The sequence below is a fragment of the Chelon labrosus genome (genome assembly GCF_963514085.1).
Source record: "Chelon labrosus genome assembly, chromosome: 11".
NCBI classification, from domain to species: Eukaryota; Metazoa; Chordata; class Actinopteri; order Mugiliformes; family Mugilidae; genus Chelon; species Chelon labrosus.
In genome coordinates this window covers 2,659,056-2,683,090 of record NC_140344.1, presented here as the reverse complement: position 1 = coordinate 2,683,090, position 24,035 = coordinate 2,659,056, and the positions used below count along the sequence as shown (strand labels likewise).

The following is a 24,035-nucleotide window of genomic DNA, read 5'->3' as shown; positions in this document are numbered from 1 at the left end:
TGTAGTATAGGTCATAAGCTCCACCTCCTCCATGTTAGTTGATGGGACTTGGGCCAAAATAAAATACTAAATTACATGTCAAATAAATTTTGTTCAAGAATGATTTCTCATTTTAGGTAGTTAATATAATACTGATGCATACTCAAGTTATAAGCTGGTTATATGACGTTCCAGAAACAGGATGTGTCAAAATGATGACTACAAGTTGCCATGCCAACTGCTACATAAAGTGCCCCCATAGGACGGTGAGAGTTGGAAAAAATAAATAAATAAATAAGTACAGTGTATAATCCAGAGCAGAGTAGAGCAGAGCGCAGTATTAAATAAACGAAACATGAGTGAGTCTGGAGGAAGTGTGGGCGAGTCATTGATCTGCATGGCTCCACTTTCAGACCGTACTGCACAGACTCTGGCTCCAAACTCACAAGAGGCGCTGCGCGTATCTCCTGGGCAACTAGCGTCAGTGTATGACTAATGCAAGGAAGTGGGCACGTATTGTCCATATTCAAATACAGTCTGTGGTTCAAACAGGAACACGCCCCTCATTTCCCACATCTGGATTCCCCTGGCAGAGTGGCTCTTCATTTGACAAAATGGTGGTGAAACAACTGTAAACAACTGTTTTCCTTCTGCACTGAACTCTATGGTGGCATCTTCAGCAAAACTGAAGAGGAAAATCTTTTCACTTTTACTTGTCAAAAGTTTCACTACGCCTTATTATGGTCTCATTGAATAATTAGTATTAGCAATATCACCTTGGAGTTGCGTTATCATTATTTGTCCCTCTGAGAGATAATCCTAAAGGTAGAAAGAAAGGGTACTAAATCTAGATAGAGAAAAGAAAAGGAGGTGCACAAATTGACAGTGTGACGTTTCACTTTTGCAAGAAGAAAAAAACAGCGTTGTGTAACGCCAATGAGAAGAAGAAAGGACAAGAGACACATGGTGCCTCCTGGGTAATGCAGTTTAAATAACAGGACAGGGTTCAAACTGGTTGTGAGATTCACTGGTACGACTGGGTACAACAAGTCCTATTTTGATGGAGGATATACTTTGAGCAGTGGCAGTGCTGCGTACAGGAAAGTATGGGCCCACTTAAATCACTGAGTACTATTATTATTATTAAACCAATTAATAACTAATTATTTAATTTCACCCACACTACTACATATCAATAATTATCTTATGAAACAGTCTAATAGGAGAATGTGGGCTTTACCTCTTGACCGCGACATGTTGTTTAACAAAGTAATGCATCACTACATTTTGAGCTTTTTGGCCTCATAAGTCAGCCATTTAGATTAACTTTAATTCTTGTGTCTATGCATTACATTGTCGCACTTTGTTTGCTACAACCTGAGGCACCTCAGGCTGGTGAGCATCAGTGCCCACGGAGCCCGTCTCCACAAGAGCTTCTTCCCAGCCACTGTCAATAGTGGCACAGGATATTAAGGAGGGAAGCAGCTGCCCCGTGTCACAACTCCCCTTACAACACAGCTAAAAGATAAGCTACAATAAACAATGTGCAATACTTTTTCATATCCCATATCTCATCCTAATAATGTGTAATATGGGCAACTCTGAACTGTGTACACTGCACAACCTCAGTGAGTTGACCCCAAGATCATGTTTGAACCTGACTTTGTGCCTATACAGTATTATGCAGATTTTGTCTGTTATATGTATTGTATATATATTATTCTCTGCCTATAAGTGCACTTTCTAATTTAAGTATTTGTTTTTTATCAGTGCAAATGGCAAATAAACTATTCTATTTGATTCTATTCTATTCTGTTCTATTCTATTTATGCTCAATCTGTGCATTTTTTTTTCTTGAGCTTAGGTTAGGATTTTCAGTTGAACGACTACTGTTCACTTATATGTCTGGGTCAGTGGTTATGCCTTGTGGCTGTTTTTTGTTAATTCCCTTGTTTTTTGTGGTTTTGATGTAAGTTACAGGACTCTTATGAATATTAGTCAACAAAATATGTCAAAAATGTCTAAATCAAACTATGTATAGTCTTGTCTTGGTAACTGTGATCTGCAATCTGCCTATGCAGAACAATGAGATTAACAAAACGAGTGCAAAATTACATATACATTTTCATCACGTTATAGAATGTTTTTATTTTTTTGGCCTCAGTAAACCAGTGACTAAAAGTATCTCACTGTGATTTGCGGCCCAGCAGAGTGACTGTGGAGCTGTCAGCCTCACAGGAATAATAAGCCAAATAATTATGGCTGTAATTAATAATAATAAGAGTGGTGCAACAGGCTGTAATTCTCAGGACTCACACTGGTATGATCAACCCTAGAATGGAAAGTGTACAAATTTTTCAAACCCACCCCTCTCTTTCTCTGCTAACCTCTCTTGTCTCTCCATCTTTTCACTTGAACACCTTTCTCTACCGCCTGACAGAGAGCAAAAACCTGTGTGTTGAATCTGCACAGTGTGATCAGCCATAGACAGAAAAAGACATCAGTGAGAGTTTTCTCTGCTGACATCAGGTCCTTGAACATATCTTGAAGCAATTTCTTCATTGCTCAGGTTCCTGCTGCTCTCCTCATGTGTGGCCTGACTTTACAAAAGTGGGAAGTTGAGAAAAAACTTTCTGAGATGACAATCACAGTAAATGAATTAAGAGAATCCACAGTAGGATATTCTGAACATTGGAACTTAATACTTAACAGTGAATTTGTTTATCTGTCACTGGTATTGATGTGTGTCACATACCACCTATCCCTAAATCCATTCTGAATATGTGGCTCTCCATTCGAAGGGTAAAGCTCAACATTCAGATGTTTGCTGAAGTTCTAAACTAGTTAGGAATGGTTCAAGTCAGAAGTGTCTAGAGAGTGCATTTCAACTTGACAACCAACATGATCATCCAGAAGCCGCAATCCCTCACCTAGCCCTTAAAAATGGAACATCCACTGATAAGCCAAAACAGTATGACAGCCTCTGTCTATTAAGCTGAGGGTCCTTTGTGTACTGCCAAACCAGCTGTACACAACCTGATAAGGTGTCCTCTGGCGTCTGGCACCAACAACAGACTTACAGGTCAGATTATGTGGGTGTTCATGTGATGTCATGTCATGACTACCTGACAGGGAAAACACCCCTCAAGTCAGACCAACAACTCAAAAAATCTTCAAAAGTATGCAGAAACATGGCAGGAAGGCAGGGAGATGGAAGCAGTGGCTTGGTGCTCCCTTTTCATATTGCAATATGTGCTTTAATACTCCTAATTATTTACTGATTACTTTTTCTCAAATGTCCCAGGAGTGCTATAGAAATTTTTGTTTACTGTTGTCTAATTCTCAGTATAGTGACAATACATTTCTTGATTCTAGAGTCTTGGTGGAGGGAAGTAGCCCTTAGTACAGTTTTATCCCTTGCAAGCTGAGTCCATCTCTTAAAAGCGTCTTAACACTTTGAGCAAATCAGAATTTATTTCTGATTAACATGTACTGTATATGTTTGACATTAATGTCAAGGCTCCCATGATCCATCTTTTGGTTTTTGTTGCCACGTAAATACACCATCTCCACTTTGTACCATCCAAGCACATTTCCCAACTCTAGAACAATCGGAGCTACTGGAACATGACACTCGTCTGGCTGGTCCCTTCACGGCTCGCTGTCAGTAGCATGGCGCTAGGTAAATGATGGTGCAGTGATGGAGCTGTGTAATGTCATCATTTTCTGCTTCATATCTTTGAGGACAGGAATAAGAACCACGTGAACACGAAAGCAGTGCCAGTGACCAAGCTCAGCATGCGGGGGGTCGGGGCTCTCTGGTGTTCAGACCTCAGAGGAAACACCCTGCAGCTGATCACAGAGAAAGTTCAAAGACTTCAAAGGCAAATGGACAAGAAAAGAGAGTTTATCTGTAGTTAATAGGATTAGCAAGCTGAGGAAGTTATTATTTGAAGACTTTCTAATATTCCCAAAAGAAAGTGTGAAGACTTCAGTTCTGAAGAGGAAGTTCCTCGAAAAAAATTCTCAATTTTATTTCCAGTCATTTTATGCAAATGATCCTTTAATCTGTGGGGGCTTCTCACCGCCAATGAGGTCACTGACTCTGCTATCAGGGAAACTCTGCTGTCATCTGCCAGCTGGCTTGGCAACAGCACAGAACAGGGTGGCACTGCTTGGTCTGTCAAGCCTCCAGGGTTCATAATAGAAACCAAACCAAAGGAAACTGTTGTTAACTACAAGAGCTTTTGTGCAGGAACTGAGCGGCAGTCTTGGTGTTGCTAACTGATTATGAGCTGAATGATCAGCTCAGATGCGGCACATTTTCATCAGATCGAAAAGAGGTGACGAGGGAGCAAAACTGCTCTCTGCTGAAGTGTATGAGGATGAATAATTAACTTTTTTTTTATTTATGGATGGAACCCATGCTAAAATGTATTGATGGACACCGAAAACCCAGCATTTTCATGTATTTTTGTTTGAATTTGAATTATTATGGCTTAGTTATAATCAGATGTATGTCTATTTGCACGGCAATAATTCATTGTTACAATGAGTAAAGCTCACATAGGCACATTTGGTGTCTTAGGGGACGACTGATGTGCTTTTGTTTGTATATTTCCAGGTGAGCAAAGATGATGAAATGTTGTAAACTTAGCGACACGGTAATTTAATGAATGTGATAAAGGATAAACTAGTGGTAACGTAAATATGACTTGTATACTGTTTTGTAAGTTTAATAAGTGTGTCGTGTGACACAGTGCTTCACCTTCACACAGTGCTGTTTAAAGTGTGAGCAGACATTTTGTTTCATGACGTAGTTGAGGAGAGTGTGAATGTGTACTGCATCCTGTGTTGCATACCTGAGGATCCTACAGCAGCAAGCTCTCATGTGCTTGTGTTTGTATATTTCCAGCAATTTTCAGAAAGCTTTTTCAGGAAACCAATTTCCATTCAATCTGACAGTTGTGTGGGTTTGTTTTTTCTGTAACCACATTACTTATGATTTTCATTACAGACTCTTATCACATTAGTTCAGCACTTCTCTCAAAAGAGCTTTCATTCTGGGCAGGACTTAAGGATTTCAGTAAGGTGGTCATAGTTTTTTCTGCAGTTTATAGAAGATCAATAAATAAATATCAAACCTGTCGATGTGGTTGTTACAAGTATTCCATGTGCGCCAGAGTCTTAAAGAAATATCTTCAGCCACAAGAAGAAGAGGGAGTCATGCAACAGTTTAGTGTTTTCCACACTTCTATAAAACTGAATAATAAATAAAAACTAACCATAGCATTTTCTCTGAAAGTGTCCCCATTTTATTTTAGCACCTCAAACTCCTGCACAGAACCTGCTGAAGGGCTGAACCCAGGGGGGAGATCAGAGTGTTTTTATCCATCTGTCCCGTAGTCGCTCAGCACACTGCAGTCGGAGCTGCAGCTGTTGTCATGGAGACAGGCTTCACAGGGCGGTGGCGGCAGTGATCCTGTATTATGTTGCAGCCATTAGTGCGGGTCTCTGTAGACCTCAGGTTACACACGCCACTAACATCTGGTAACATCTCAGCAGCTGGATCATCAGACTGCAGAAACAACCTTATCAGCGACGGCAGGAAGTTACCTCAGAGATTAATTCAAATCTGCTCCTTTTTTTTTACGTCCTCCAGTGTTTCTTCTCACATTCCTTCCAACACATCCTCCCCTCTCTTACACTTTCCCTTTATCACTCCATCGTTCTTCCTGCCTTTCTTTTGTCATTGTTTCATCTTTCTCCTCTTTTCCTCCTCCACCCCTTCATCCCCTTCTCTATTTTTTCCTGCTATCTTTCTACTTCATCTCCTCCTGTCCTCTTCTTACTACCTTTTCCACTTCCTAACTTCGTTTTTAATTTGTTTTCCCCCTAACTTTTTTTTAGCCCTCTACTCATGTGCTTCCTCCTCTCATTCACCTTCTTCTCATTTTCTTCCTTTTTGATGCTTTTCTGCCTCCTAGTTTCATCCCCCCATCATTACATTCTGCACATTCTCATTTCTTTCTCTCTTTTCCTTTCCTCCACTGCTTCCTTATTTGCTCCTTTCCTCTCTAAACCTCTTCTTTTCCTTTACAGCTTCATCTGTTCCTCCTGCGGTTGTTCTACTCCTTTATTGCTTACTCCTCTTCCAATTTTCCTTGTATATTTTACTTCATCCTTTATTTAGTGTCTTCCTTGTTTCCCCCCCTTTCCTTCTCATTTCCATTTCTGTCACATTCCTTCATCATCCTTCAGTTTCATCCTTTCCTCCTCCACTGCTTCCCATGGAGTCCTCTCCTTTAGTTTCCTAAACCTTCCCTTTCATCTGCATCCCCCCTCCCCATAGAGGTTCACAGAGCTCACTTCTTTCTGACGCTACATCCCCAGATTAGTTTTTATTTTCAAACTTCAGCCCCAACCACTGCTTAGATTACTTCGCGACATCTATCACACACGGTATCACATCTACCCTCTTGTGGAGAGTAACCATTAAGTAGTCGTGATGGGAAGTATTTATAACCTAAATGTGACACAATGAAGCTCATTCCCAGCAATACATCACAAAAGCCTCATCTTCTGTGGTTGAGTTTTCAGAAAGTGCTTTACTAGAATCTTATCATTAGAGTCAACTGTGGTCCATCTGTGGCACCTTGCCTGTGTTCATATAAATACAGACCCGTTTCTACACGCTGCAGTGGGTGTGTAAATTTGTGTGTGTGTGTGTGCATAGACAGCAGCAACACAGATGAAAGCTCATTGATCCCACAGAGGAGCCACAGCTGCTCTTTGCACAGAGTCTCATTATTAATATGACGCTTTTAAACGCCTCGATCGCAGCCATTCCTCATGATTACTCCTGCTTCTGCCATTTACACACAGATTACAGCAGTGTCTCAGGGCCAGGTAAATATGCAGGCATTATAGCAGCAACATGATAAAGCAGAGAGCCTGACAGGCAGAAGATGAAAAAACAAATTTTATTATATTTTGCATGTTTTTTTTGTTGTTGTTGTTGTTTTTTCTAGTATTTATTTGTTTGCAGAGGAACTGGTGTGTCTGCTATATTGAACTAATTCAGCCATGAAACATGAGCTGCAGCATGATGCTCATTACAGTTCAGACATATAACAACCGTATAATCAATACGGTGATGCCGGCACTCTTTGTTGCTGAAAACATGTTTCAACACTCCTGCCCTCTAGGAGTACATTACTTTTCAGAAAATAAGTGGTGGTAAAAATTGTACATTTCACATGATATAAATCCACTCAAGCATATGCAGTTTTCTGTGGAACTTCTGTCATAAAACAAAGTTTGTCTAATTGAAAAGTAAAGATGTGATGGCTTCTTAGTAGCTGTAGCTGCACAGTGAATGTCTTCTGTAGTTTTAAAAGCAACTTTGTAGTAACCTAGTAACTGTCAGCCAGGAGTGAAATCCTAAGGTCTACAACATTAACTCCTGTGGTGTTGAAAATATATACAAAAGAAGTACGCAAAATGAGTGTTGGCCGTCACACTGTTTTCTTCCTCTCAAGCTTAGTTTCTCTGAGATACACTCAATCAGTATCATATACAGTTGACATCAAAATGACTATGCTTGCTACCCAGCTTGCAAACAGATGTGGTTCATATCTAGCTGAAATAAGCTGAAGCAAATTCACTGTTGTTATAAAGCTTATCAAGTTTGCAAAATTTGGTAACCTTAACTACACTTTTTCCTCTTTCAGTATTACAGAGGGAAGCAAACATCTTTGGTGCAGTGCATTCATTCAGTTGGAAGCTTAAGAAAGAAAAGCATATTTTTTTCTCTCTCTCAAAGCCCAAAATATATTTAGCTTTATTTAAGATTCAATGCAAGACAAGATTAATGACATTAGGTGATAAGTTATGCTTAAATGCGAAATCAGAGAATATCTTGTGATGCGAGGTCTGAGACATCCACTGGCAATAACAGCTTCTGACTCATTCTTGAAATGCAGCAGAACTCCTGAACCTGAATTCAACAACTATGCATACACATGCAGACGATCTCTAACATACATGTGACCGCTGATTAATGTTAACACGCCTCTTATAATCCAGTTAATGTCAGTGCTTGTCTGGGTGTGATAACATTTTAATCGGCAAGGGCTGCTTCTGATTACCTCACGGTGACCAGCCAAGGAGAAAACTGTGTCGACTTCTGATGTAATTACAACAAGAGTCAATTACAAGACCTCTCCTCCTGTTCACTCATCAACACACCTCAAGACAGTGAACAGCAAATTTATCACGCAGCAGCTTAAACCCAAGAGAGACGCTGCTCATCCTGCCTGTCTTGTTTTACTCTGCAGATTTTATCACTTCTAAAAGACTGAATTCATCTCAAATAATTTTCAGTATAAAATGTAAGATTCACGATGTTCAGTTAACAGACTAAATCTGCTTGAGAATTCCTACCTGACTCTCTGGAGATCTGGACGAAGGCCTCAACGCCACTCTCCCCATAGTTTCCCTCAGAGGCAAGTGTGGACACGTAGTTCCAGCCCATCGCTGTGACGATGTCAAGCATGGCTTGAGCCTGGTAGGAGTCTGGAGGAACCACGCGAGAGAAGAAGTCGTAGCGTGTGTTGTCACTGAGTTCAGGAGCCGTCGAGGCATAGCTGATCTGAGGAATCTGTGGAGACAAAACAGGGTTCAATCTACTGGAACCTTACCAAAACTGATAGAGCAGTCTACTTTTACATAACTGTCAGTCTGACAAACAATAAAACACAACAGCGTTTTGCTCAAGTACACTTTTGAAAATCAGATCTCTTTCCTCTTTCCATCATCTTGATAGATGATGGAAAGAGGAAAGTGTGCAGCGAGAAAAAGGAGCAGCTCACGGGCCAGTGCAACACTCCGCAAGTCATGGCTTGGGGGGGTATGCCTCTGCCATGAAGCACTGCCATGTTTTTGCATGCCACTGGAACAAACTGGCATTTATTGATGACTGCTGATGGAAGCAACAGGATGAATGCAGAGGTATACAGGGACAACCTGTTTGCGCACATTCACCCTTAAAACTCACATTATTGATTGCAATGCATTTTCCACAAAATAATCAATTCTGCTCAACACATGGGCTTAAGTACCTTATTCAGACGCAAGATGTGGATAAAAGGCATGACTGCAGAGGCCTGAAGGCCACTCTCTTGCTGCAGAGCCCATTTTATTTTTATTTTTGAAGAATTCATTGAAATAAATAAAATAAATAGATTTTGTCTGGTCTCCACTTTATGTTGAAGCCCTTGAGTCGAGTCATAAACAGCACCAAGTGTTCAACAGAAATATCTCCCACTCAGTTCTTTGTACATTGCTGCAAACTCGCTTAAATTGAGACTTCAATGCGCTGTCCATTATCTTAAATTCAATGTTCCAAAGAACAGACTGAAGGACAAAAAATGTGTAATTGGCATTTCTAACACTGCAACGAAGGTACAATGCAAAGGAGGAGACATTTGGGGAAAACGCTTTTAATATATTTTGAGTAATTTGTCTTATATTTTTTTCTTACTGAATTTCTTACTGAAGTTTATTAGTTGAGACTCAAACAGGCTAAGTTTGAAGATTAAATCGTGACCCTCCTTAGCTTCCTGTTGCCCAGTTTCTTGTCTGTTCTGAGTTAGCAAGCTCTGTCGTGTGAATTGGAGAGGCGGATCAGGTCATAGATTCTGCAGCAGGCAGGCCGACAGGCCCGGCGGGCTGGATAATGGTCCTTTAGAGAAGGATTGAAGGGCTGATTGATTTCACTTCAGTCAAAGGCTGGGCGTGTTGGGCCAAGCACTGCCGGACGCCTAATCAGGATTCACAGAGGAGAAGGAGAAGGGAGGTAGACGGACGGCCGGGGGCCTGACAGCAATGCTAATGTCACTCAGCCTGACTCGCTCAGTGACAGGCGGCAAATTAAAGGACCTGTACTGTAAATGCAAACCTGTCTGAGAGCTGACACTATCAGAGGACTGCAGCTTTAACACATCAGAAAGAAGCTGAAGTTTATTTTGTCCACAACTTGGCTCAAAGAACATGTCTGAGAGTCTGAGGCTGAATTGAGGTTTACATTTAAGATACTTCAAACACTTCCTCCTGTTCATCTGATGGCTGCAGTTATTTTGGAGAATTACATTTTCCATTTGACATGAGACAACTGACCGTCATGTAAAATAGGAAAAATTCTATCCAAAGTGTCAGCCATTCAGAAACAGCCTCCAACTTTAATCATGTAATACTGAAATATTTTGTGTGCTGGCACTGAGCATAAAACACAGTATTGACAGACACATACTGGCATTGTGTTTGACACAGTAAAATATATAACAAAGCAGTGTTTTTATGAAAGAAAAAAAGCTTGTGCAACTAAGATCGTGATAATGATATAAAGAGAAACAGTTTGACAGCCATTGACTGTCATGACTGTCAATGTCATGGCTGAACTTTTTGAAAAATGTTTCATTAAAGATTTATAGTCCTGTTGTTGCCATGGAAATAATTACAGTGAGGGTTGTATTTCAGGACTCACATATTCTGCATGTCACAATAGAATGGGCTTCACCTCTACTGAAGTATTTCCACACACTTGATGAACCACTGCTAGTTTGCTGCAATGACCCACTGGGCTCCTCACCTGTCTTCTCTGAGGCGTTAATGTCACGTGATCGGCGACTAGTTGACTTCCTGCTATAAGCATCTTGGCACAGCAGTAAAGTCGACTAGCTGACTAGTCTAAAAGTTGGTACAACCCGTACAACTAACAGCGCCAAAAGCCAAGGGTATGTCACCTCTTGCCTGTGTCTGGGCCATAAAGTTGCTTTTGAACACACTGCAAAGACTACAGCCAATCACCAGCTCTGTGTCTGAGCAAAGAAAAAAAGGAAATCAGAAGAGCTACTATTATCTGGCTATCTAAGCTAGGAACAGCTACAAGCTGTCACACAGAGGTGGTGACTCCTGAACCTGAATCCTGTTGGTCTATAGTTATATAGATATGATTCTAGAAGATCATATCAGATTAAATAAGATTGTAAAACGAGAAAAGCCTTCTCTATGTGCATTTTGAACTATGTTGCTTTGTTTACTTAAGTTTTTCCTCTTGTGCAGTGGTTCTCCAATCTGAACAGCCAGTCAGAGTGATCTTTCTCATGGACTCAGTCCACCGCTGGAAAATCTAGGACAACAAACGCTCACCGATGGCCAGACACCAGAAAACAGCCAACCAGGGACTTGTCACGGCCTTTAAGTGCGTTCTGAAATGTTCCAATTGCCCATTAGTATATTTAAATTGTTTCATATGTAAGATACTTTTCTCCCTTGATTATAAGATATGGTCTTATAGTTATGGTATATTCTCAAATACAATATACTTCTATATTAACACTTATTTATTTTGTATTAAATCCCAAAACTACCTTCAGAGGGCCTAAGAAAACAGTTTTATCGTAAGTGTATCACCAATGACTGTAACAGCTGAGGAGACCAAACTAGTTTGTGGCAGAATACATGTATTTTCAGTCAAAAGCCATGTGAGCATCTGCCTCTTGCTCTGAAGCAAAAGCTGTCTTCTTCTGGCAGACTAGACGTAATGGAGCTTCACAGAGGTGATGCACATAACTAGCTGTATGGGAATATAATGGGAACCCGACATCAGCATTAATGATGCATTGTGGGCTGAACAAACAGCAGCATCAGTTATTGATGCGCAGTCAGCTGCAGCTCCATTAAAGCACATTAGCTCCTATTATTAACACACGCTGCTTCTTTCTTTAAAAAAATCCCTTGACTTTTTTATGTTTTAGGCAATTTAATATAAGTTATACCATACTGTATGTAGCAACAGAATGTTGAGTTGAGTTGTTTCAAATGGACAAAACTGCAATGACTCAAGCTGAAGGAAATTAACATTAAATTATAGAAATGTTGATTATAACAATAATAATGGCAGTGATGTGGTTTGTGAAATACGAGGCGTGCGATATTCTCACAGAGTTCCAAATGTGTTATTAAGTAAATTACAGTGACTTACTGAGAAAAATCTAACTTGACCTGCTGGCAGCTTCCTGAGGAGTCCCTGTCACGATTTTAGGACTGCAATTTTAATTAGCAGCTATTTGGAAAACCTGCTGATCAGCTCTGAGCGCATTCACCTCTCCATTCTCTCAGTGTTGCAATCACTAGTTAAAAAACAAAAAATGGTTACAGTGCAACAACTGAAAAACCACAAACACAAATATTGTTAATACTAGGATTTTATTCCTTTTTAGTAATCGTGGTGAGAAAACAAAACAAAAAAGATGGAAAGAACTCACTGTTTCCAAATGGATCAAATCCATCAAGCTGAATTTGCCTTCAGATTCAAACCTTTTCACTTGAAAACTTTACTTACTTCTATTTCCGTCTTTTCACTTTGTTCAGCCAACTTTGTATAAATTTCCAACAGGTCATCCAACCCAATGTTAGTCGTCTGTTTCCTCTAATCAGTAGTTAGATTTAGGGGCAGATGAGGGTTAAGGTTAGTTAGAGAATCTCATGGTTACAGTAACGTCATGGGTTTGCGGGAACAAGGAAACAAGCAGCAGCCTCTTGTGTTTAAGAACAATGTTTTGTAAACCCAGCCATACACCCTGTCCTCCTCCTTAGTCCTCCTCCTTGAAAAGCATCCCCTCAGTTCATTCTGTTCTCCTGTCATAACAACTACAGCCACTACGCGGCGCTGTGACAATGAGACCTAACCATAGGCCACAATAAGCACCTTGCACAAATGCATTTTTTTTTTTTTTTATGTGGGATAACAGTCTTGAAATTGCTCCACATTCTCCAGATGTATTGATAATTTTAATTTATTTTTGTGTGCATGTTGTGCTGCATATATTTTTTATTGGCCATGCTTGGGATGAATGAGTGAAGTGCCACTGTCACTTGTTTGCAGGATCTTGGTCTTGAACATCAACTTCAATGTAGAGTTCAGAAACATGACGTGTCCTAAGAATGTGTTAGCTAGCTTATGTTATGGAAGTTAATTGAATTGTGTGAATTGCCCCTAAAACTCTATAATATTGTGGTTGTTGCTGCAGCTACAGACCGGGGTCAGGTCAGCCTGTGAAAAAACTCTGCTCTAGTGTGCAAGAAATGTTTCATTTTGAAAAGGTCAGCTTTCCCTATCATCGAGTCCTTTAAATCGACAATCGTTTCAGACTTTTTCCAGTAACTTTCTAAAATCAAGTTACAGTTTCAGTGTAACATTCTGAACATTCTGCCTGTAATGCATTGTTTGTTAGATTGTATCCTGGCAGCAATCATTTCTTCACCTACACCTGATCTGTGCTATTGTTTATACAGCAAACAGGATCAGACCTGGGCTCACGTTTAAGCCGGATTTACATGTATGTGGACATCTCTACACATCTTTAACATCAGAAGTTGCACACGACATTTTCTGCCATGTCAGGCTGTTTTCTGTAGAAGTGATTGATGCTCGTCATCCTGCGAGAGCCTTAAGCTTTCTGCTCGACTGAACGATAAAAGACAAAATCCATCAGTAGTGACAGCACACGTCCATCATCTTTTATTCTGCGCTCTGATTTCCTATTTAAAGTAAAGCGCTGTTCTCTGTCATCTGTCTGTTTCCTGGACAATAAACAGCTTCACCCTAGAGGAAAAATGCTACATGACTCCTGTCGTCGCTGCTCTGTTTCTTTTAATGTTTCCTTCTAGCAACGTTCAAACTGAATTCGGGACAAAATCAGAATGACTCACTGCCACGCTGAAAGGACCCCGCCGGAAATAACAAACTCAACAACCTGGTAGGAACTCAGTTTCCTGTTTTTAATTAAATGTTTATACCGACTATTCTCCGTTCTTTCATTCCAAAGCATTCTGAGTTTACTTCATAAACATGGCTGAATAAGCCAGCTTGTAGGTCTTCAGGCAAAAGTGAGCCTTGACCCATTTTCATTTGACATTTAGCAAAATATGCACCATATGTACTTTTTACTTTAAGACTTTTCTATTTTTTATTTTTAGCATTTATTTTTGCATTTTTGTGTGCATGTTCTGCTGCATATATTTTCCTTCATCCCAGCTTGGGTTGAAGGGTCAAAGTGCCACTGTTACTATTCTGTAGGATCTTGGTCTTCTGTATGAACTTCAGTGTAGAATTCAGGAACCTGTGTCCTAAGAATGTGTTGTTGTGTGTTGGCTTACTGAGATACACACCTCAGTGGCATAATGTAGCCAACTTCAGTGACACTGCACTGTTTTAACATGTGCCACCTGACCAGGCCATGAGCTTTCCAAATGCAACAGTGGAAACTGTTCATTCAACAGCTGAGCTCAGACAATATGTGGATTTTATGAGGCTCTTTAAGCATCAGCATCAGAAGAGAAGAAAACCCTGTTTGTTTTTTACTTTCTTCTGAAGCAACTCACAGTGCGCCGAGGGAGTTCAGATGTCAGGAACTGTTTCAGACGACACGGATTCTCCTCAGTGTCTGCTGCTAACTGTCAGAGAGAAAACTACACTTACTCTTAAAGGATCAGGGGCCTCATGTACGAAGACTTGCGTGGATCTAGAAGCATTTTTCCTTTGTACATTCCAATCAAGCGTACCCGACCCTCCACGCCGATTTTAAATATGCAACTTCCTGTCCACGCCCCTTTTAAACATGCAAGTTATGTTTAAATTGACCCTGCACCTGAGATTCCCCTCTCTGCACGATCAGAAAATGAAAACATAAGAATGAGTAGGACGGGAAAAAAGAAAGCGAACTGGAGACGCTACTCACTGGAGTGGAGATGTGCAAAAATGTCCTCTTTGGCACGCTGTCCTCCACGTGCCACAATGTTGGTTAATTGCATTTGCGCACCACATATGATCTGTATATTGATCGAATGAAAATGTTTCCTGTTGACATATACAATTTCATCATGTGATATGGCTTTTATATAAATGTGTGTGCAGTCGATAGCTCCGACTGCATTCAGAAAACCGGTTCTCGCTGCAAATTGCGCTTTAATGTTGACCTGTTCAGATGCATTGTATGGGAATCTGATATGCCTGACTGAATGCGGGGGCGGCACAGTGGAGAGGCGGTTAGCACTGATGCCTCACAGTGAGAAGGTCCCGGGTTCAAATCCATGGGCCGACTGGTGTTTGCATGTTCTCCCTGTGTCTGCGTGGGTTCTCTCCGGGTACTCCGGCTTCCTCCCACCATCCAAAGACATGCTCATTAGGTTAATTGGTGATTCTAAATTGGTGTGAATGTGAGTATGAATGGTTCCGCCTCTCGCCCATTGACAGCTGGCATGGCTCTTCTCAGGGTCGACCGGCACAGTCACGATCGGTCGGACTATAGTTTTCACATTTATGACAGTTTCCCGGCATCATCTCTATGTGTCGCCAAAGGATCAATATCTGTCGAAGCCAGCGTACGCCAGCCATGGTGTTGGCGTAGGCACGTACAAGTTCCCCCAGGCCAGCAACTTCAACTGAAAGCCTTCAGTTAAAATAGAAAAGTTAAACACAGTAAATCCTTTAACTGTTCCACACATATCTACACAAATAGAAGCAAAATAGCAGCAATTAACGTAACAAACACCAAAAAGCTTTCACTAAATATATTACCAAATTCTCGATGCAAATGTCAAAAGTCAAAGCAGCTATCTACAGCTGGACAGTGATGCAAAACAGATCCTGAAATTTAGAACAAACCACTTCAAGAGGCACAAGTTCATAGTCTTAAACATGCTGTGTGTACAATACCCAAGGACTTTAAGTAATCTGAAAAGATTATTAGCAAGTTGTGATACTATTTAAAGCGCAGCTTACAAAGTGTAGACTTTTTGCGTTGGGCATAATTACAGTTTATCTTTTTAAATTCATGAAAGACAAAGCCACAGTTTATTAATATTTGAGGGAAATTATGCCTTGCATTTAGCAAGAAACATCACCACAGTATACTGGACATTTAATGAAGCTGCAATTTGTAGCTGATTTTATTGACACATATTTTATCCATTTCCATGAATATCCATTCACTGAAACTGAAGCAGGATAAACCTTTATATGGTTCTGTTTAGTCACTCAGAGCACTTTGGGAACATTGAAAACCTGTTTGAAGAAGAAGACAAGATGTACTGAATATAATGAAATAATGTTTAAAAATAATATTTAGCCAAAATCCGACATACACTTGTGCTGGAGGGAGCCTCCACTGCTCAGAATATGAATCATAGTCTTAAGAATAAACATATAATGCCGCTGAATGGAATATTTTCCAAGACTCAATGTGTCTATTGCGGCATCTTTAAATTAGAAATTACTGAAGCCCAGCCTGACATAAATGGCTTCTTCGGAAACTTAAGGAGCTAGAATTTAAAACTGAATATATACTAAAGTTCTGTGGGTTGAACCATTTGTAACACATGACACAATGCACGATGCAAACTGCAGTAGATTTACAGTTACATATTTCATGATTGCTTTGACTGCTACTCTCCATCTGATTAAATTGCTTTTTCATCTTCTTTCCTTGAAGTCTGAAATGAACGTCGCAAGTAATGCACTGCTATTGTTTGCTAAAAATAACTCCTAACTGTCTACATTCATATACTGCTTACTGCTGCAATATTTATCTCAGGAACAGAAAGCTGCTGAGAGCCAGAAATCTATCTGACTATCTGACTTCTGTCCTGTCTCAGGACCCTGCTACTCTGGCTCGGTGTCACAGCCAGCTGGTCCTGACGCAGCCGGATGGCTTTTTGGACTCCATAAACCAGACAACGCCAGCCCTCACCTGTTGTCAGCAGTGACAGGCTGGAACCAATACAGAGAACAAACAAATGAGTCAACAAACATCTCGACCAGCCTGTCTGCATCTATTCTGCCTACCCAGCAAACACACTGAGGCCCAACACCAAGGAGTCCAAGCCCTCCATTTAGATTCTCTTAACGTCCTGCTGAAGACACCAAGTATTCATATGGTCTGTGCCCAGTGGGGATTATGTAATGTGCTCAGCTTTAGGACAGTCCTTCAGTTAAGAAACATTTTCCGTGCTCATGTTCAGTACATCAGCTCACCAAAGTGAGCTGTTGCATTATAGATATAGATATTTCAAGTACGTTCTGTATGTGGGTGTGGGAGGACAGTGGAGTGGTGTTTGAGCAGACTGTGTGTATTCCATGCGTTAACAGCAGTTTTGCAGCCTGTCAGTGTTTTCGTATCTTCAGTCTGAGTGGATTTAACAAGGCAGGCATTAGCTAAAATCTGTGTGGAAAAATGAAACCTGAAATGCATGTGTGACGCCATGTTTATACATCAAGTGTTCAGTGATTTGAGTGTTATTATTTCACTTGCAAGTTTCACTTGTACCGATTCATTCTTGTATTCAGCCCTGTTCAGTTAAGTTAACCCGAAAGCTATTTAAATTTCCGCCTTTAAAATATGATCAGTAACAGCTCTACAATGCCTAAATATACCATCCTCTATGGATGACAGACATAATGTATGTAGGAATTTGAAACTACTCTCCGCCTCCTTTTTCTTTTCAACAGGCATATATAAAGCAATTTGACATGATGGAGATGACAGCTCGTCACTAGTGGGCATTCTGCTACATCTCTGGTTCTTTCTGTAATTCTTTCATATTGCTGTTGTATTTCCCAACCCAAATGTTTCCAAGTGAAAAATGTATAACATAAAACATTTTTATGGACTGAGCTAGCTCTTTTTCCATCACCACTGTCTGTTTGAAAAAAAATAACAATGGCAGCTGTGGTACAAGCTGGTGGTGGGAACCAAATTCATGGAAGGCGTTTCTTTCCAGTAGAATTTTGAGGAACTCTGAAAATGCATCATATGTCAATCAGCTTTATTACTCTTTTGCATTGTTTTTTTCCTCAATAGCAAACTTGTGATTCGCTCACCTTGGTCGCCAAAGGTTTTTGTCATCTCATACATTTCATTAAAATTCCATGGTGTCTTTTTGCCACATCGCCAGTAGTTTCTTCCTGTGTATCTTTAAAAAGCATTTTTTACTTCTGCAGATAACAGTCTTACAATAATAAGAAAATTGTCACCTGAAACTACCAAATTAGATTCAACACAAATGAACTACAACAAATTCTACATTCAGTCTGCATCTAAAATTGAACCCACAGAAAACTGGGCCAAAACCCTACCTGAAACCTGGCCTGAAATATCCAGAGCAAACATGAAGGCGACGGAGGCAAGGAAAAACTCCCGATTAACAGGGAGAAACTTAGCTCATATTGAGGGACCCATCTGCCTAAGGTCAGCCAGGTAGAGACTGTTAAATGTTAAAGGCAAATTATCTTACACTGGGTAAAATGAATCCCATCATCACCAGTTGGAGGAGGTTTTTGGTCAGCAGCAAGTGATTCCTGCAGGTTCTCTCAGATTTAGATTTTGTTTAGACTTAAGACTTGAAGTTCAACAGTTTGTGTCTTTAATAAAAGGAGAAACAGTAAGTAAATAGATAAGTAATTTAAATTACTATCGAAGCAGGTCTTGTGTGCAGGTAGGGTTTTATAAAGCATCTTGAGACACTTTGTATTGTTATTGATGCTATATAAATAGAATTGAATTCAATAGATTAATTTAGTAATAAAAATTTGAATAGCTTATTTTAGGCAGTTTTCTCAGTGCACGTTGTGTTGACAAGGAATAACCAACAGAAATGGTTTCTCTCTGTCAGTAGCTGACAGCAGGAAGACATTCTATCTTACTTACTGCATTGTAAGTATATTTTTACACATTTATTTGGGTTGTCCCACTTTAACATGAAGGCCCCAAACACACACTGACCCACTTGCTAGTGAAGTCAAAAAGACTGACTGAATAGACAGTAAAACAGGCAGCCTCTTCACTGTCATCACGCCAAATTAATCATTTTTTTATACTAAGATATTCGGCGCTTATGTAGTTATAATGTAACCAAAAACAAGACAAACAAGTCTTTACTAGCTGTTCTGTGACATTTTACAGTACATTTGCAAACTGCTAAGGTACTGCTAATGTCTACATTCTAGCATGCTCACAATGACAATATTAGGATGTTGATTCCTGTGGGGGGGGGGGGGGGGGGGATTAGATTAGCTTTAGTGGGCTGGCATGCACCATTGGACACTAACTCAAACAGCAGGTTTGCACAATCCTGTACATGCTACAAGAAAATGTTAAGAGTACATGGTCAGGTTCCAAACATGCACAGTCGAATATATGATGGTGACCAAATAGGAAAAGAAGAGCATTACGGTAGGCAGCTAGCATTGTGGAAAATCTAGTTTTAGAAAGACTGCCTAAGGATAATACTCCATGACAGGTAATAGGTAGAAGTAGATAAAAGATGTCAGTTGCTTGGATACAGATCTGACACAGCGATGGATGAAACAATGTCAGTTATAGTCATTTATGTATTGCCTGACTAAAACAACTACCTGAATCAAAATGGCCACAAGGCACAAGAATTTTCTAGCGGGAATAAATGTTTGGCCCATCAGGAATTCCCACTTTTCCATAGGCAATGGATGGTATATTCATAGAGAAAAACATGACCTTGTTTGCAGAGGGAGGTTTCTTGTCAACTGTTCTACGAGGAAAATGCTTTTAAACCTTTGTAATATCATCAGCGACCACAGGGGAAAAGTAGCAGCAAGGCTGAGTCATACATCCACGGCATGTAAACAGCTATAGAGCTCCAGTTTGTTGGACTTTTACTCAAGCTACACTGAGCCTCGTGTCACCACTCACTGATGACCACTGCTGGAATGAAAAAGTTGTTCCTTCTTAATTAAAAAAACAAAAAAAAACAAATGCACATGAAATACCAGTAAGATCTGGTAACCCATTTTGTTACAAAAAAAAAGCTTTGAGAGAAGCTTAATCACATACTATAGTAACATTAACACTGTACCTAAATATTACTGCTGCACCACCCAAAGGTAAAATGAGGTAATTACCTAGGGGGGACAGAAATCATATCTATTCTGTAGAGAGGAAGGCTTCTGTGCATGTGTGGGTGTGTGTGTGTGTGGGGGGGGGGGTCCTAGTCCACGACAAGGAGTGTCTCTAATTTTTTGTATCTTTGTCAGATAGATGCACCAACCTTCAGCATGTCTAATTAGATTGTGCATCGCTCCAAACACATTAGCATATGAAAAGACGTTGAGGTGAAAACATCACCAAAACGTTCTTTGACTTGCTTTTCGTACTCCTCATAGAGCTCGTACACAATCCTTTTGCAGCCTAAATGAGATGTTGGTTTTTCTACAAGTTCACCTTGACATGAGTCAGGAATGTTTACAACATTTATCTTCATCACTGCCACTCATTGGCTCTGGTGTTAGCATCCACCCAGCAATTTTAATTTATGTCCGTGTGAAGCCAGCAGCAGTTGGCTCTCTGCACACTCCCTTCCTCTATTCTTAGTCCTGAAATCCATCCATCCGGCTGAGGGAACCTTCACTCTGTTGATACAGATTGCTACTCTGCTTTAATGATAATATGTTTCTGTTTCAGCTCTTCTGAACATGACAGCAATATATCATTTTATAAACACTTTTCTGTCTTTTGGGAAATGGGAACAGTGTAGAAAAAGTCTTCCATTACGGCTGCTGCAATTACGAGGGTTATTACAGGCCGTGGTGCAGTTCATTTTTAATCATTAAATTGTTTATCTCACTCAAAAAGAGAATGGGTCTGCAATAGAGAGCAGAAACCCAGTAATTAACTTGAAGTTAAGTTAAGAGTTAAGAAGTAAAGTGTAGAAGTGTAGAATTTGAAGGTACTATAATGTGGGCACTTGTATACATCCAGAATTTGGGCAAATGAAGTGGTGTACAGTAAATGGATGGTGCTGTCTTTCTCCATTGTTCCTTTTGCTTGTAAAGTTAGCAGGTAGACATTGTGTATAAGCTCTTGGCCATATGACTTAGCTGTGTGTTCATAGCTAACAAGGAATGATTGAGCACTCTTACATGCCACTGCAGATACGGGAATGAATGCTGTTGAGCTAATGGCCATTTTGAGCTAAAATGTTTCTGAGGACTTTGGTTTCAATTATTTTACAATATTAAATGTTCTGTGACATCATGATGACTGACAGTTACCATGACAACCACTCACTCAAGCAGTCTTATACTAGTACTAGAAGTAGGACATGGAGTAGAACATCAAAGGTTCTGTGGGGAAAAAGTCAGCAATCAATGGTAAGCATTTACAAAGTCTCAATCCATAATGTTGTTGCTTGCAGTATTGAGTGCAGTATTAATCAAACGCAAACGCCAGTGAGAGAAAGTATGGGCGGGACATCCATAATGCGGCCTCACTCTCAATCAGTACTGCACAGACTCTGACTCCAAACTAGCAAGATGGCACTCCCTGTATCCCTGGTATATTAGCATCATTTTGCCCAATGGGAGGAACTGGAGATGCGCTGTACATTTTTTCTACAGTCTTCTGTCCTGCATGATACTGGAGATTGTTTTGTTAGGTGTTGTGTATTTTTGTCCATCCTATTTATCAGCGAGGGTTGACTGAAAATTAAAAACACTTCTAAAATAATGTTTGATGTCCACACAGCACTGAGCAGGATCAACGCACGCAAGGCTGCTGGACCAGACGGCATCCCAGGACGTGTGCTCAGAGCATCTGCGGAGCAGCTCACCGGGTATCTTCACGGACATTTTCAACCTGTCCCACGCCCGAGCAGCTGTGACAACATGTTTCAAAGCGACATCCATCGTGCCAGTGCCAAAACACTCCAACCTGACGTGCCTCAACGACTATCGCCCCGTAGCACTCACACCCATCATCATGCAGTGCTTCGAGCAACTGGTCCTGGCACACCTGAAGGACTCCCTCCCTCCCACACTGGACCCACACCAGTTTGCCTACCGCAGCAACAGGAGCATAGATGATGCAGTCTCCACAGCACTGCACTCTGTGCACTCACACCTGGACAATAACTACACCTACGCACGATTGCTGTTTGCTGACTTCAGCTTAACATTCAACACTGTCATCCCCTCCAAGTTAATCACCAAACTTGGAGCCCTGGGCACCAACACCTTCCTCTGCCACTGGATCATGGACTTTCTGACCAACAGACCACAACACGTGAGGTCAGGCCACATCTGCTCCACCACTGTCACACTCAACACCGGTGTGCCACAAGGCTGTGTGCTGAGCCCCTTTCTGTACTCCCTCTTCACCCACGACTGCAGACCTGTGCATGGATCCAACTCCATCATCAAGTTCGCAGACGACACCACCGTGATTGGTCTCATCACCAACAACGATGAGACAGCCTACAGGGAAGAGGTACAGCACCTGGCCACATGGTGTGCCGACAATAACCTGCTCCTTAATGCCAGCAAGACTAAGGAGCTCATTGCGGACTTCAGGAAGGAGAGAAGAAGCACGCATGACCCCATTCACATCAACGGAATGGCCGTCAAGCGTGTCTCCAGCTTCAAGTTCCTGGGGGCCCACATCTCGGAGGACCTGTCCTGGACAACCAACACCTCCAGCCTGGTCAAGAAAGCTCACCAGCGCCTCTTCTTCCTGAGGACACTGAAGAAGAACCATCTGTCTTCAGCCATCCTGGTGAGAGCATCCTAACCAACTGTGTCACAGTCTGGTATGGAAGCTGCTCTGCTGCGGAGCGCAAACACCTGTAGTGTGTAGTGAAAACTGCCCAGCGCATCACAGGAACTCCACTCCCTGCCATTGAGGACGTCCAGAAGAGGCGCTGTCTGCGTCGTGCCCACAGCATTCTGAAGGACTCCTCCTACCCGGCACATGGACTATTTTCCCTCCTGCCCTCAGGCAGGTGTTTCAGAAGCCTCCGGACATGGACCAGCAGACTGAGGAATAGCTTTTTCCCAGAGCTGTGACCTTATTGAACTCGGACCCCCGCTGACCCCTGTCCCCCACTCCCGTCAACTCCTCATTCCCTCACTGACCAAAGACTTTTACACCATCACCACTGCACTATTGGACTACTCTGCACATGCACACTTTAAATAATCTGTTTGCACAGTACTATGTACCGAATATTGCACTAGTTTAGTAACCTTAGGTAGCTACTGCTTATTGTTTATTTTTGCACTGTAAATTGCTCACTTTATCTGTTTTTGTATCGCCTAATTTATCATCTGCCCATCTCCTCTATTGTAAATTATGTTATGTTGTAGTTCCTGTTTATAGTCTACTAACATTTAACGAACAAATCCATCTGTATAATATGTTCATAGTACCTCATTCAATCATTATGTATATCCTGCTCATTCACCTGTATGTATGGTCTCACCTGTACATAGGTTTTGATCTGTAAATATTGTCCATACGCTGTAAAAACAACCTGTACCATACTTCTTATTTACCATAATATTTATGCCACGTGCACCTACTGCCTACTGCACTTCTGGTTAGATGCTAAACTGCATTTCGTTGCTCTGTACCTGTACATGTGTAATGACAATAAAGTTGAATCTAATCTAATCTAATGTTTTTCTTTTAAATGTCAAGACATGGAAAATTTCGTTATGATCAGACTGTCATCTTTATCGTACCCGTCTAACCTGTTGATCCTCAGTCACAGCTGGAAGAACACAGGATTTCAGTTTCTGCCACGTTCTGCCCAATAACTCCAGCGGTGAGGTAAAGCCTGGTTGCCAGAGGAAACACGGGCTTTCTCTGAGAGCTCGGCTCAATACATCTAATTACTGACCATTCTTTAAATAACAATGAGCAGGGAGATTTAATTGTTGGGTTTTGGGGGCGTCTGTTGAGGCGAGAGCACTGGCTCATTACGTGTGGATGAGCGCAGGATTTTAGCAGGTCTGGCAGTTTTACAGACGGGGGAAGGAGAAGAAAATTAGCACCTTTTAGATAGAAGTAAGGAAACGTTAAGTGAAACTGTTCACATTTTAAAGGATAAGGATTTGCACAGAGAGACTGACAAAGATGATGTGTTATTACAGTAAGGTTGTTAATTTAGTTTAACGTTTCCAA

The 24,035-nt window shown here is 40.9% G+C and overlaps 1 protein-coding gene across 1 annotated transcript in view; it reads right to left on the bottom strand.

The window, feature by feature from the left end:
* Window positions 1-24,035, bottom strand: part of LOC311495063 (metabotropic glutamate receptor 8-like) — a 121,605-nt gene that overhangs the window by 71,891 nt on the left and 25,679 nt on the right. Inside the window, exon 2 of the mRNA XM_084554374.1 lies at window positions 8,425-8,641. Coding sequence (XP_084410500.1) covers window positions 8,425-8,641 — 217 coding nt within the window. The remainder of the gene's footprint in view (window positions 1-8,424; window positions 8,642-24,035) is intronic.